The following is a 15,035-nucleotide window of genomic DNA, read 5'->3' as shown; positions in this document are numbered from 1 at the left end:
AACACAGCAATCCATCTCCCGCAACAGCGGCCCAGTACTGGAAATACCCTTGCCGTCCGTGTCCAGTCGCTTCATACCAAACTTGATGCTTTCCCTCTAACACCTTTCCTGTGGGTCCATGCCTTGCTCACAGCTTCATCTGGACCTATAGCAAGGCCCAAAAGGCTCAATTCCACCTGAGGCTCTCAGGTGGCAATTTTTCTCTCTTCTCGACAAGCTCCAGGGCTCAGAAAGATGGATCAATGGTCAGTGGTCTTGTTGGCTTCACTTACGCTCACATTGGACATACTGTACAGCAGCACTCCTTGCCGGATGGCTACAGTGTTTTCACTGCAGAGTGGTAGCCATCTATCACGCTCTTGAGCATATCTGCTCCTGCGTCAATCTTTGTCATCTGTAGTGACTCCTTAAGCAGCCTACAAGCTCTCGACCAGTGCTTCCCTCGACATCCTTTTATAATGACTATCTAGGAGTCTGTTTATGCCCTCGGCAACAGTGGACATTCAGTCACCTAAATCTTGACCCCGGGACACGTTGAGAGTCCGGGCAATGAACTTGCTGACAGCCTGGCCAAAAAGGCTACCGGCAAAACCCACTCTGGTGATTGACCTGCCAGAGACTAATCTCTGTTTAATCTCCCACTGTAAAGTTTTCGCGCTCTGGGATACTGAATGGTGCACCCGCAATACACCAAATAAACTCCGTGTTATCAAGGAGACAACGAATGTGTGGCGGTCATCCGTGTGAGCCACACTGCAACACACTAAAATCTCCAGCCTAAGAGACAAGGCGAGATGAACACACACAGGGAAAAGACAAAGGTGAATGGTCACCTCCTCTGCCGTGAGCACCCGTGTCAGTGTAACTGTGGCTCCCATACGACTGTCGTCCACATCTTGTCAGACTGCCCAATTTTAGCCACTATGCGGCAGCCTTTTAACCTTTCTACGGTGTTGGGCAACAATGCCTAAATGGCTGATTTAGTTTTACATTTTATTTGGGCACCTGGCCTTCTCTCCTAGGCCTCCACCCTCCCTCCATTTTCCCTCTTCATCACTCTTTCTTTGCTTAGCGTACGGTTTCCCCTTTTGGATTGCTTCTTTCATTTTCTCTTTTGGTGTGGTTCCTCATTAGTTTTATGCCCTCTTACTTTCCCCGACTCCTTTTGGAATTTTTTTTTAAGTTGACACTTGTTTCCATGGGGACAAAGGGTCTGATGGCCCTGTAGTTTGGTTCCATTATACCCCAAACCAACCTACATCTGACGACGACTCTCCATCCGAGATAACATGCTGTGCCCCTCTACCAAAAAGTCCTCACTCCAGTCACACATTTCACTTGATACACCATACGATCGTATGACAAGAAGCGTAGGTGCGGTACTGAGTCAAATGCTTTTTGGAAATAAAGAAACACTGCATCTACTTGGTTGTTTAGATCCAAAGCTTTCAGTATGTCATGTGAGAAAAGTGGGATTTGGCTTTCACTTGATCGATGTTTTCAAAAATTGTGCTGTTTGGCATTGAGGAAGTCATTCTGTTCAAGATACCTCATTATGTTTGAGCTCAGAATATGTTCTAATATTCTACAACAAATCAGTGTCAGGGTAGTTTTGTGAATCACTTCTAGTACCCTCCTTGTAGACGAGTGTGACCTGTGCCTTTTTCCAAGAACTGGGCATGGTTTTTGTTTTAGTGATCTATGATAGATTATAGTCAGAAGAGGGGCTAACTCAGCCACAAATTCAGTATAGAATCTGACAGGGATTCCTTTGGGGCCTGGAGCTTTGTTCAGTTGTAACAATTTCGTCTGTTTTCCAACACCACTGAAATTATACATATTTCATTAATTTTTTCAGTGGTACGAGGATTAAATTGGGACAATTCTCCTAGGTCTTCCTTTGTAAAGGAACATTTAAAAATGGAGTTAAGCATTTATTTCAGCTATTGCTTTGCTACCCTCAATTTCAGTTCCTGTCTTATTTGCTAGGAACTGGGCACTAATTTTGGTGCCACTAACAGCCTTTGCATACAACTAGAATTTCTTTGGATTTTGTGAAATGTCATATGACAGTATTCTGAAGGCAGCATCATGCATTGCTCTCTTGACAGCCGAATGTGTTTCATTCAGATCTCTCTCTCTATAGCCCTGTGCTTTGTTTTACATGTATTTTCCAGTAATCTTTGTTTCTTTAGAAGTTTCTTTACAGTGACTGTATACCATGGAGGTTCGCTCCCAGTATGAACTGTTTTACATCTACACCTACATCTACATCCATACTCCGCAAGCCACATGACGGTGTGTGGCATCCAGTGCATGATCAACTATTCTTTTAAACTTGAGCTAGAGTTCCTCTACATGCACCTGGTCTTCTGTACTGAAAGTTTCAAGTTCCTCATTGAGATTGACATTACTGATTTGTTATCTGGTTTATTGAACATATATATCTTTGTACTTTGGCAATCATTGTGGCAACTGTCTTGGTCACTGATACCAGTTTCAACGCGGGCACCCTCAAAGAGGTCAGGTCTGTTTGTTGCCATTAGATCCAATATGTTTCCATTGTGAGTAGGGTTCCTATCTGTTGTAGCTTATAGTTACTTGTAAAATTGGAATATATACTGGTAGAACAGGGATCAAAATGTGCTTTCAGTAAAAAATTAAGTTCAACAATTTGAGATTGCACAGCACTATAATTTGTTTCATAGGGCACTGTTGTAGGGAGACAGAAATTTGACAGACAGTATTACCATCATATTGGAAAATTAGCTGTTATTGTAGGGCTTGTGTAGTGAGTAAAGTATCACACATTTATGTCCAGCAGTGACCCCAATTTAAAGTAAGGGAGAAGAGAAAATTACACATTGGTGCTGTTGAATGGTTTGATACTTCAATAGAAATTGACATTTATGAAAAGTTAATTTTTGTTTGTGTACATCAGTCCTAGTAGTAGTATACAACAACTTTTAAATACATTAGCTGAAGTGCTGGACATAGCCTCAACTTACAAAATAAGATAATTATACATCCTTGTATATAAGATTGACAAATTTCATTTTTACGCCCATTGTGTATCTGTGTGAACTCAGTGTGTTTTCTTACCTGCAGATATCAATTGAACCTGAACTGCAACCATTTGAACAGATCTTCATTAAAGAAGAGAATATTGTAAGTATTACCTCCTATTTCTTTCTGTATATTATGTGGAGTTTTTAATTAAATAGTGTGTGTGTCATGGATTCTTTTACATTGTGGTAGCAAGAAAAGAGAGAAAACTTAATGGAATATAAATATATGAGGATGATTAAAAAAGAGATAACATAAGCTGTCAGATTTCCGTGGTTGCAAGACTTTTCCTCTTTGGCTGCAGCAAACCACCATGGTGTTCGTGGCCACGGCTTTCAGATAGCCCATAAGTGGCTTGCATAAAATAGTGCTCCACCCAACCTAATGTAATAATGGCCGAGTCATAACACCCTTATTCCTACTGGGAACAATGCATATAATGCCTGAGTGTTCATATGAGCCCCTAGTGGTAACAGGATTCTTGTACATTTTGGACTGTGACTTTTGATGTCTCAGCTAAACACTCTGTTCCACATAGGTGAGCCAAAACACTACGACCAGCTGCTTCACAGCGTGTTGGTCCACCTTTGGAACACAATGCAGCAGCACTCATATGTGGCGTGGTTTTGGCAAGGCATAGGTATGTTTCTGGGTGTATGTGGCACCAGATGCACACGTACAAGTCATCCAATTCCCTTATAATATGGGCCGTGGGTTTATGGGCATGAAGACGGCCGGCAGACGATAGTGTGTCCCAGATTTGCTCTGTTTGGTTGCGGCCATCAGTGTTAGTTCGGTGCTGTGCTCCTCGAATCACTGTAGCACAATTCTGGCCTAGTGACATGGACAGGCAGCTTGAAGACGATGCGTCAGTTGATGAAGATGTTAAACATGAAGGGATGCATTTTGTTCACTGCCACATTCACATAGTCCGCAGCTGTCTACATGATTTCAATTATTTCTGCAGGCCCCACGAAATCCTAGGTGAATGTCCTCTATAGCAAGATACGTTCCCCATCGGCCTATGCTCGTGGCTCGGTGCGTGTCACAAGTGGCCACTTGCCTAGGAAATAGTGTATCTGGACATAACCATCGACCTGGTGTAAAAATAAAAGTGATTCATCCAACCAGGCATTTATGTGTGGTCCTATTTTGATGATCCAGAGCCCAGAGGAATCATTATTGATAATTTCACTATGTCAACATGGAAACATGTAGTGGCTGTCTCCTGAGGAACCACATACTCAACAGTGCATTCTGAATGGTGTTTTCCAAATTGTATCTGCACCAGCATTGTCTCTTTCATCAGGTCTACCACTCATCACTGCGTATCCTGCTTTACGCAGTGGGGAAGTGTGGTGTGCGTACTGTAAGACCTTCGGTATACACACCATCAGATTATTTGACTTGTTGCTCTAACGTAGTAGGCGAGTGTCAGCAATATGTCTCGTGGTCTTATTGTGGCGTGTTTATCTTCTGCCGTTAGGTCAGACAATAGAAATGCCACTTGCACGCTTAGAGTGGCAGATTGACGGTGACCAAATTTAAACAGAACTTGATTAATTTTCACACACATTTATTAAAATAATAAAAAGCATAAAGCTCACTTAACTTGATTCTGGATGCTGTTTACAATTGACAATCTGAAGTTCCTTTGGTCTTGGTATGTTAATCTTATTCTCACATATCTCTAATACTTGACAAAGTGTCTATACATTTCTCTTCATGGCTATGTACAGGAATATGATAATCTTATCAGGCGCAGACTGAAACTTGACTACAGACTGATGCAGGCTGACTAATCGGAGGTCTGTACACTTGTTATAATACCTCGCGCGTTCAGGTATCACTGCGCGAGTGTGATCCGCGAGGAGAAAAGGTTCTACGTTAGCAGCAATCTCATTGGCTGCGTTACATATTAATATGCGGATCGGCAGAAGCAGAATTTGGTCCGTCTCTAAGACAGCGCCATCTCGTAGTGCGGAGACGGATGAGCGCTGCGGCTGTGCTGTTGTGCTTAGCGGGGCGCGCTCTAGTGGGAGAGTTGTGTACGCGCTGACTACGCAGAACTATGTACACAACAGGAAGATTCCAACCTTCACATTCTGTGATGAGGTATGGACATCTGGTGGTTTCAACATACTTCAACCACTTTCCATAGATGCTCATTGCAGTGACATGTGAATAGTTGACCAGCACCACAGTTTTCAAGATTCTTCTTTCTAGGTGTCGGCATAAAATTTTTTCCTTTGTCAAAGTTGCTTATGTCGCTGGATTTGCCCATTTCTGGACTGTACCAGCGCTACAATGATTCCCCTTTCATCTCTGCTCTGCTGTTTATATTCTTCCCTTACCACATCACATGACCGTGGCAGACAGTTGCCAAAATGGTTCAGCAAATAGTGCTAGAATCATTTCGATGTTATCACTGAGCATAACTCAAGCAGGAACGTTCCATATTTTTACATTTCCAAAAAGCATTTGACATGGTACACCACTGCAAACTGTTAATGAAGATATGAGTGTACAAAATGGATTCCCAGGTATGTGAGTGACTCAAAGGCTCCTTAAGTAACAGAACCCAGAATGTTGTCCTTGATGAGGGTATCCATCAGAGACAAGGGTATTGTCAGGAGTGCCCAAGGGAAGTTTGGTAGGACCACAATTATTTTCTATGTACGTAAATGATTTGGTGGATAGGGTAGGCAGTAATCTGAGGTGTACGGACAGGTATCGAAGATAAGTTACTGTAGGATGATGCAAGATGACTTAATAGAGAATTTCTAATTGGTGTGATGAATAGCAGTTAGCTCCAAAAAATGTAAGTTAATGCCGAGGAGTTGGAAAAACAAACCCGCCATGTTCAGTTACATCATTAGTAATGTCCTTCTCGATACAATCACGTCATTTAAATATGTGGACATATTGTTGCAAAGTGATATGCAATGGAATGAGCATGTGAAAATTGCGGTAGGGAAGTCAGATAGTTGACTTTCGTCTATTGGTAGAATTTTAGGAAAGTGTGGTTCATTTGTAAAGGAGACCTCATATAGGATGCTAGAGTGATCTGTTCTTGAGTACTGTTTGTGTGTTTGGGATCCACACAAGTTCGGATTAAAGGAAGACACCGAACCAATTCAGAGGTGGGTAGCTAGATTTGTTAGGGGCAGGTTCGAACAACATGTAGATGTTATGGAGATGTTTTGGGAACTCAAATGGAAATAACATACTGGGACTCAACAAATGTGGGAACGTTATAGATGCCAGAATGCACTAGAACAGATGTTGTGTTTTCCAGTTTTGTATATTTAACATCATCATTGTCCTTCCATTTCAGTTTCCAGTAGGTTGTTGAGGAGCTACACATAACTCATCATTTCTTTTGTTCAGACCAGGCTCCTCAATTGTGCCCTTAAGTCAGCATGGCATGAATATTCATCCACAGTTTTCATATATTTGTAGGCTGCTTCTTTCCTGCTTCAAGACTTACATCATATTATTCTTTTCAGTAATGTGATATGAGCCTTTTTATATAATAATATACTCGGTGCTCAGGGGAACACATCTCACATTTTTATTCAAAGAACCTTTAGAAGTGGCATTCTGTATGACTTCTCGTTGACTGTAATCATCTATAAATTTCTGTATGCTTTGTCTGGAGTCAACGGACATTGTTGCACATAAATTTCCTTATAGCGTAACCTCAGCACTCTATGAAATGAGACGCATACGGTCCTCAGCAGCGTGTTGTGTGCTCAACAGTACAAGAGATTTCCACTGGCCCTGGGAAACAATGCACTTGTTCCCATGGCCTCCATTTCGAGGAAATTGTGCATGCATAGTTGTGTTGTTGGAAATTTAAGTGGATACGTAAAGTTGAACAGATAAAAGGCATTGTGTGCAACTTTGATTGCACTGTTCTGAGCGATGGAGTACGCACACTTAAGTATGTCCACTGGTTTATCACTGAGATTGACATGTTGGTATCGAAAAGACAAGCCACTGGAATGTTTTCCATCATTGTTTGTAACAAAATTGTTCGCAGTTTTATTTTTACAGACTTGGGGTTACTGCTTGGTGTCTGCAGTGCTATAGAATACTTCCGTAATATGACCTTTATGTAAACACTTATACTCATCCTCGAAATGTGGACATTTCCATTTGGGATGCAAGGGAAAACTTTATGGGCAACTGGAAAACAGTGTATCACTGTGGATGACACCTGGTACCAGCTTGGAACTGTGGAGAATGTGGCTGGTTGGCCGTCAATGTATGGAACTTGTTTATCTCTAGACATGGAAACTCGCTGCACTGTGTCACTTTAGCTCTGGCCCACATGTGAAATGTCAAAGTCTGCTGAAAACTTAGTTTCACCACTTGTGATATTTAAAATTTGTAGCACTTCAGTCATGGGGAGGGGTCAGACTGTTGTAAAGCTTGTTTGTAAACCTCTTTACCTGAGGCCAAGCAAATCACTACATCATGAATTAAACTTTCTTTGTATGGTGTAATGCACTTTGATGTGACTCAACATTTTTTATTCAACACCAGAAATTTCACTACCCAGGTTGCGTAACATACAGTGTTGGACTTCTGCTGATGTAAGAATTCTAGCCTTGCCACTACCACATGTATTTTGTTGTAAAAATGCTCAGACAATAAAGAAAATGCATCAAATAACAGTAACACTGACAGATCGGACAATGGGTCTAACTTTTGAACTGAGGAATGTTATTGAAGATTAATTGACAGATATCAGAAGGCATGTGCACGATTCTGTACTGCCAATTGTTAACAGAAGTACAAGCATACGGAATAGTTTCCCAGATATGTGAGTGGCTCAAAGACTTCTTAAGCAACAGAGGCGAATATGTTGTCCTTGATTGCAAGTTGTTCATCAGAGCCAAAAATATTGTCGGGAGTGCTCCAGAAAGTGTGATACAACAACCACTGTTGTTCTCTATATACATAAATGAACTGGCAGACAGGGTGGGCAGAAATCTGCTGCGGTTTGCTGATTATGCTGTAGTGTATGCGAAGCTGTCTCATTGGATGACTGTAGGATGATACAAGATGACCAATACAAACTTTCTAGTCAGTGTGATGAATGGCAGCTAGCTCTAAATGTAGAAGAATGTAAGTTAATGCATATCAGCAGGTAAAAACAAACTTATAATGTTCAGATACAGAATTAGTAGTGTGCTGTTTGACACAGTCATAGTGATTAAATGTCTGGGCGTAATATTGCCAGACAACATGGCATGGAATGAGGATTTAAGGATTGTATTGGGGAAGATAAATGGTCAGCTTCAGTTTATTGGAAGAAATTTAGGAAAGTGTGGTTCATCTGTAAAGGAGACCACATATAGGACATGAGTGTGATCCATTGTTGAATGCTGTTCGAGTATTTGGGATCTGCACCAGGTCCAATTAAAGGAAGACATCGAAGCAATTCAGAGGCAGGCTGATAGATTTTGTACCGGGATGTTTGAACAACATGCAAGTAATACAGAGATCGTTTGGGAACTCAAAGGGGAATCGCAGGAGGGAAGGGAATGTTCTTATAGATGAATGCTGTTGAGAAAACTTAGGGAAACAGCATCGGAGACTGACTGCAGAACAATTCTATTGCTGCCAACATGCATTTCATGTAAGGACCACGAAAATAAGAAAAAAAAGATTGGGGCATATGTGGAGGCATATAAATATTCTTCCTTTGCTCTAGTTGTGGGTGGAACAGGAAAGAAAATGGCCAATAGTGGTACACGGTACCCTCTGCCAAACACCATGTGCTGGCTTGTGGAGTATGTATGTAGATGTAGAAAGGCCTGTTGCTGATGGGGGACATTTAATGTCTGTTGCCTGAAAAAGCAGTGGAAAGCATTTTTGATATATTTTCCAGTCTTCTTGAAACTTACATGTGATTGCAGTCTTTCTCGGCATGTTCCACCGATGAATTCTTCTCGAGTTATTAGCCGAGTGGTGGTGTCGTCTTCTCACAATGTTTCAATGAGTTTCGTACCCATCATCTTCCGGCAAAGTGTCGGTAGCTGTGTTCTGCATATCTATATAGCTGCTTGGCTGTCGTCCGCTACTGTAGACCGGCCAATCACGTTCCTCCAGAAGGGGGTACTGCGTCGGTAGTGGTGGGGTGGGAGGGGGGCGGGGGGGTTCACGGCACGGACCGACGTTGAGACCCGGTGGCAATCCAATCTGTCTGCGGACGCCGTTGTCTTCAGATCGAAGTGTTCCTAACGTATTTTGTCTATTCTGGGATTCCACGCTGCACTGAGCTGAAAACCGCTATCCCTGTTTACTAAATTGTTGTGCAGACGTACCTCCACTGCCTCTGTGAAGATTGAGTCCCAGAAACAATTGGCACTGCACAGCTTCTTCATTTTTTCGAATTCGAAGGTGTGTCCCTCGATAATGCTATGTTCTGCTACAGCGGACTTGTTTGTCTGTCCTAGTCGTACGTTCCTAATGTGTTCAGTACAGCACTGGGAGATACATCACTGTGTCTGTCCGATATATTCCATCCCACATTCGCACTCAATACTGTAAATGCCCGGCATCTGCAGCCCCAGTTGGTCTTTGGTTGAGCCTAGTATATCTTTGACTTTTTTCGGTGTACGAAAGATAGTCGTTATTTCGTGCTTCTTTAACATTCTTGCGATCATGGCTGTTGGCGGTCCAGCAAACAGCAGAAACGCCACACATTTTGCTTCATCTTCTTCTGGTTTCTCCTCCCACCTCTTGTCTACATGCAAGGCATGTCTTAATTGTGTCATTCTTACGGAAGGTTTCCCGCAGATGTGCTAACTCACACGGCGAACTCTCGCTGTCACAGATCGACCTGGCTCTTTGTACCAAGGTGTCCAGTATTGAGTTATGTTGTGCTGGATGGTGGCAGATCTGAGCATTGTGATATAAGTCCGTGTGCGTCTTCTTCCGAGGGACCGAGTGTCCCAACGTACTGTCCAGATTTTTCTTGATCAAAATATCTAAGAAGGGAAGGCAGCCTCTTCTAACTCCATGGTGAATTTGATGCTGTCATATATGCCACTGCGATGGTGTAGGAACTCCTGTTGCTTTTTCTTGCCACGGGGTCACACTACAAAAGTGTTGTCCACGTATCTGTATAACACCTTTGGTTTATGGCGGGCAGTGTTCAGTGCCACATCTTCAAAGTGCTCCATGTACAAGTTGGCAATACCTGGGGTTGAGGGGAACTCGTGGCAACACCATCTGTTTGTTCATAGAATTTCCCACCACATTTGATGTATGTTGTGTTTAATACTAGACGAAAGAGTCTGAGTGTGTCCACATCGAAGTGATCTTCGAGTAGAGCTAAGGAATCATCCAGCGGCACCCTGGTGAAAAGAGAAGTGACTTCAAAGCTGACTAGTAGATCCTTCTCGTCCAGGCGTAACCCTTGGAGTACCTTAACAAATTCGGTCGAGTTCTTGACATGGTGAGGGCAGTGACCCACGAGTAGTTTTAACAGCTGTGTTAGGTGCTTCGCTACACCATACGTCGGAGAATTTACGGTGTTCAGTATAGGACATAGTGGGACATCCTCCTTACGGATCTTCGGGAGGCTTATACAGTCACAGTGGAGCCGTTGCCCGAGGGCAAAGCTTCCTGATGGTGTTTCTGTCAAGTCCTGAGCTGTCGAGAAGATCGATGGTCTTGCGCATAACAGAAGCAGTTGTGTCTTTCCCCACTTCTTTGCATGCTGGATCTTGTAGTAAGGTGTCGATCTACTGCCAGTAATCTTCTGACTTCAGTAGGACTGTCGCATTCCCTTTGTCTGCTGCTAAGACCACTGTACCCTTGTCATCGCAGAGGTTCAGCAGTGCCTTGCACTCTTCTGCTGTAATGTTGTTCTTCGGCATGCTTGCTCTCTCGAGTACCCTGCTGGTCTCACTTACTCGGCTGCTCTAGGCGGGAGTCCATGTACGGCTTGCTCGACGTCGCTGATGGTGTCACATTTTGGTAACGTTCTTGGAGCCGGAGCAAAGTTCAGGCCTTTCGACAGCACGGAGATTGTTGGCTCGTCCAGTGCTCTCTCTGCCAGGTTGATGACGGTCTTAATATTGCTGGCTCTCTCATCGTGTTGACATCTGCCCGGAAGTCTGAGGAACTTCTGGCACTGTTTGTTGGCGGCTTTCTTCTTGTGGAGATCACTGCTGGCATACGTGTTGCCGTCCAGCCAGCTTCTTGAAACTTCTTAAATGGCTGAAATATCATCTCTGTCATGCAGGTGTTGTTTTTAAGTGCTAGATCAAGACTTGCTGTTCTTGTAAATGAAATAAGTACTTGGTTGAGTTGTGATGCTGCTGCTGTTACTGTTCCTGTGGAAGATTTAGCTGTTTGCATTGCTGGTTTAACTGTTACCACCACAGCCCATGGAATCTGACATCCACAGAACCACTCAGTGAAGCAAAACGGTGACCTCTTTGTCACCAGTGTAGTATCTGGCACTTTGGGCCTCAATGTTCATTGAACATAAATAAATGCTGTCACCAAAAAGGTCAGTTAGTCTGTGATCCAAACAGTAACAGTTCTTGGCAAAATATTCATCTGAGCCACACATATAAATTATACTGAGATTGTTCCATTGTAGTAGAATGAAGTCCAATTACAATTTAGCTATATATGAGGCCCGTTCAAAAAATTCCAGAACATTGTCCAAAAAATTTTTCTATGCTTACCTTTTACTTGCTGTGCATGATCTCTTTGGAAATACTTTCCTCCACAATTGATACACCACTCCCAATGCCATTTCTGCTTCCGGAAGCAGCCTTGGCATGCCCCTTGCTGGATCATGCAAAGTGCCATCAGTGAGTTTTATTTTCTGTCATCTATCATTACAAATCTTTGACTTTCATGGAGTTTTCAACTTTGGAAATAAAACAAGTTCACAGGGGCCAGGTCTGGAGATTATGGAGAGTGTGGCAACACAGTGATTTTGTTTTTGTGCAATATTATAAATTTCCTTTACTTCACATCTATGGTCACAAATTTTTGTGTCATCAGACTACTGGGTTTAGTCTATAATGACCATCTTCATATCTGCAGCAAAATATGGGAAAACCACAAATCAACTAGCAGATTGTCTACAGCTTAAAACAATAAAACGGACCTTCATGAGAAATACAGGGTGCGGCAGCATTCATAGCAGGGTATTAAAAACACACCATCAGGCAGTAACTGTAACTTATTTATTACCTCTTATGTCAGTTAATAGTTAAAGGTATTTCATTTACTAATGTGTAAGTCATTATCCAGTGTGTGGATTACTTTTTGAATATGACTCCTGTCAAATGTGCCCCCTCTGCACAACACATTCGTCTAGGCAGCGTAATGTATTCCCTGGGACATTGCCGACGGCAGTTCTGATGCGACCCTTCAACTCAGGAATGGTGGCACAACGTATTCGTAACACGTCTTGCTTCATATAGCCCCAAAGGACATAGTCTGCACATGAAAGGTCAGGTGAGCGAAGCAGCCAGGAAATGTCACCAAAACTGGAAAATTCGCTACCAGGAAATGTCTGTTGCAAGAAATCCATGCAAATTCTGGCTGTATGAGAGGTCACTCCATCTTGTTGAAACCATAATTGTTCCACATCCACATCGACCATACATAATTGGGGAAGAACAAAGTCTTGCAGCATCTTTAGGTAGCATTCACTGGTGACAGTTACAGCCACACTGCTGTCGTCCTCAAAGAAATAAGGGCCAATAATCCCAAAGGAAGCAACTCCACAACACACTGTGACACGAGAACAATGAAAGGGCTAGATGTGCAGTTCATGCCGGTTTACATCACTCCAATAGCACATATTCTGTTTATTCACTGAACCACATAACTCGAAATGAGCTTCATCTGACCTCAGGAACGATCTGCAGCTTATATGGGTGAAAATGGAGATCTTCGTGCAATATTGTCCTGAATGAGCGATCGGACATATGCACAGTTTGCGCATGACGACGAGCAGATCTTTTTGGGCTACGCAATAGTGCAGCACGAACATTTTCCGCGGCTTCTGGTGTCCTCACAGTTCTTTCACTTCTTCCCAGTTTTCCATTGCAAACAGAACCTGTTGTTCGAAATCCACGTACCCACCTCACAATGGTCTGTTCATCTGAAACTTCCCATGACATCACAAGTTGAAATGTTGCCGAAATAGATGCTGGGTAGCAATAACAGAGTCATTATTCTTGAAATAATTTTCAACAGCAACGGTACGATGCTGTGCAGTCCACCGCTTCATATCACTGTCACACTCGAAACGGTAGCTCACTAGTACAGGAATGCGGCACGAGCTGGCGCGCAGTCCTGCAGTGCGTCATTGTCCTACACAAGTCAAATTACGCTATGAATGCTGGCGCACCCTGTATTACTGGCATACATGTGCATTTGTGCACTTTAAATATAATGGGACACACTTTATAAAAGAAACGTGCCCTAATATACTGGAGCCATAGTGGCACCATGAAATGCCAAACACAAAATCAGCACCAGCTTCATCAAGCATATATAAATAATAGTATACACAAGAGTAATCTTGTTAGCAGCACTACTTTTCAAAACAGGCTTTCGTACAGTAGCCGCAAAATGTTTGTGTGCAAGTTCACCAAATGTTGCTACCGCAGTGTAGACATATTCTTCAACAATAATTTTAAGATGTAAAATAAAGGTGGGGGGTGACCATAGACGTAAAGTAAAGGAAATTTATTCATTTTTTCAGATCACTGTTCAATTCGTGACCATGACGCAGCTTGTGAAACTTGTGCAATAGTCACGCGCTAATGAGGATGAATGTGCAGGTGCATCATCGTGATGCAAGAGCCGTGAATTGGTTTGTCACATTTCAGGCCATGTAACATTTTCTTGTAGGTGTCACATGTCCCTATAGTACCATTGATTAACAGTTTGTCTCTGTGGCATAAATTCATGATGAACTAATCATTCAAAGTCAAAGAAAACTATCAGCATGGCTTTGACATGTAACCTGACCTGACGAACTTTTTTTAGTCTTGCAGAACCTTTTTTAACAAATGTTTTTTATTCCAGTCTTGAGATCACAATGTAAATTCCTTTGACCATGACCGATTTCAGTTAGTAATGACCATCTTCAGATGTACAATATAAAAAATATGTACACCTAGTGGGCAGTCTATCTTTCAACATAGTACAGCATTTCATATCACAACCTGGGAAATGTACAGATAAAATAAGGTAAAGCGTACCTGTTCTGCACCATGTCCTAATGCGATAAGGCCATAATGGCATCGTCAAAACATATAAATATACTCAACACAGCATCGTCACATAAATCTAAAATACAGTGTAAAATAGGCCACATCCTCCACACAGTCATTTTGCTACTGGCGTTATTGTACAAAACCTACTGAAGTGCAGTAGCTACCAAAAAACTGTGTGCCTACATCCTTCATAGATGTCACTACTGTGGGCTTAGATGTAGTCATCATTTGCATAAGAACCATAATCTGATAAAAACACATTAGGTAAAATATATGTAGCAGACTTTTAAATTTTGATAACTATTATAGAAAACAGTTGTGATAAAGTAAAAGATGAATACAGTTACCCATATAAAATTATTAGAAAGTGAATATGTAAAGATAATAGGTCCGACACTTTTATGGTGAATTTGTGGTCAAAAATAAAATATATGTTGTGGTGTCACCGCCAGACACCACACTTGCTAGGTGGTAGCCTTTAAATCGGCCGCGGCCCGTTAGTATACGTAGGACCCGCGTGTCGCCACTGTCAGTGATTGCAGACCGAGCGCCGCCACACGGCAGGTCTAGAGAGACTTCCTAGCACTCGCCCCAGTTGTACAGCAGACTTTGCTAGCAATGCTACACTGACAAAATACGCTCTCATTTGCCGAGACGATAGTTAGCATAGCCTTCAGCTACGTCATTTGCTAC

General features: G+C 42.4%; 1 protein-coding gene across 5 annotated transcripts in view; it reads left to right on the top strand.

The window, feature by feature from the left end:
- LOC124717226 (zinc finger protein 271-like) overlaps positions 1 to 15,035 on the top strand; it is a 131,172-nt gene that overhangs the window by 27,948 nt on the left and 88,189 nt on the right. For all 5 annotated transcript variants that reach the window (XM_047244017.1, XM_047244018.1, XM_047244019.1 and 2 more), the window contains exon 3: positions 3,109 to 3,168. In XM_047244017.1, coding sequence (XP_047099973.1) covers positions 3,109 to 3,168 — 60 coding nt within the window. The remainder of the gene's footprint in view (positions 1 to 3,108; positions 3,169 to 15,035) is intronic.

Source organism: Schistocerca piceifrons, chromosome 9 (assembly GCF_021461385.2).
Source record: "Schistocerca piceifrons isolate TAMUIC-IGC-003096 chromosome 9, iqSchPice1.1, whole genome shotgun sequence".
NCBI lineage: Eukaryota > Metazoa > Arthropoda > Insecta > Orthoptera > Acrididae > Schistocerca > Schistocerca piceifrons.
This window is presented reverse-complemented; position numbering and strand designations above follow the sequence as displayed.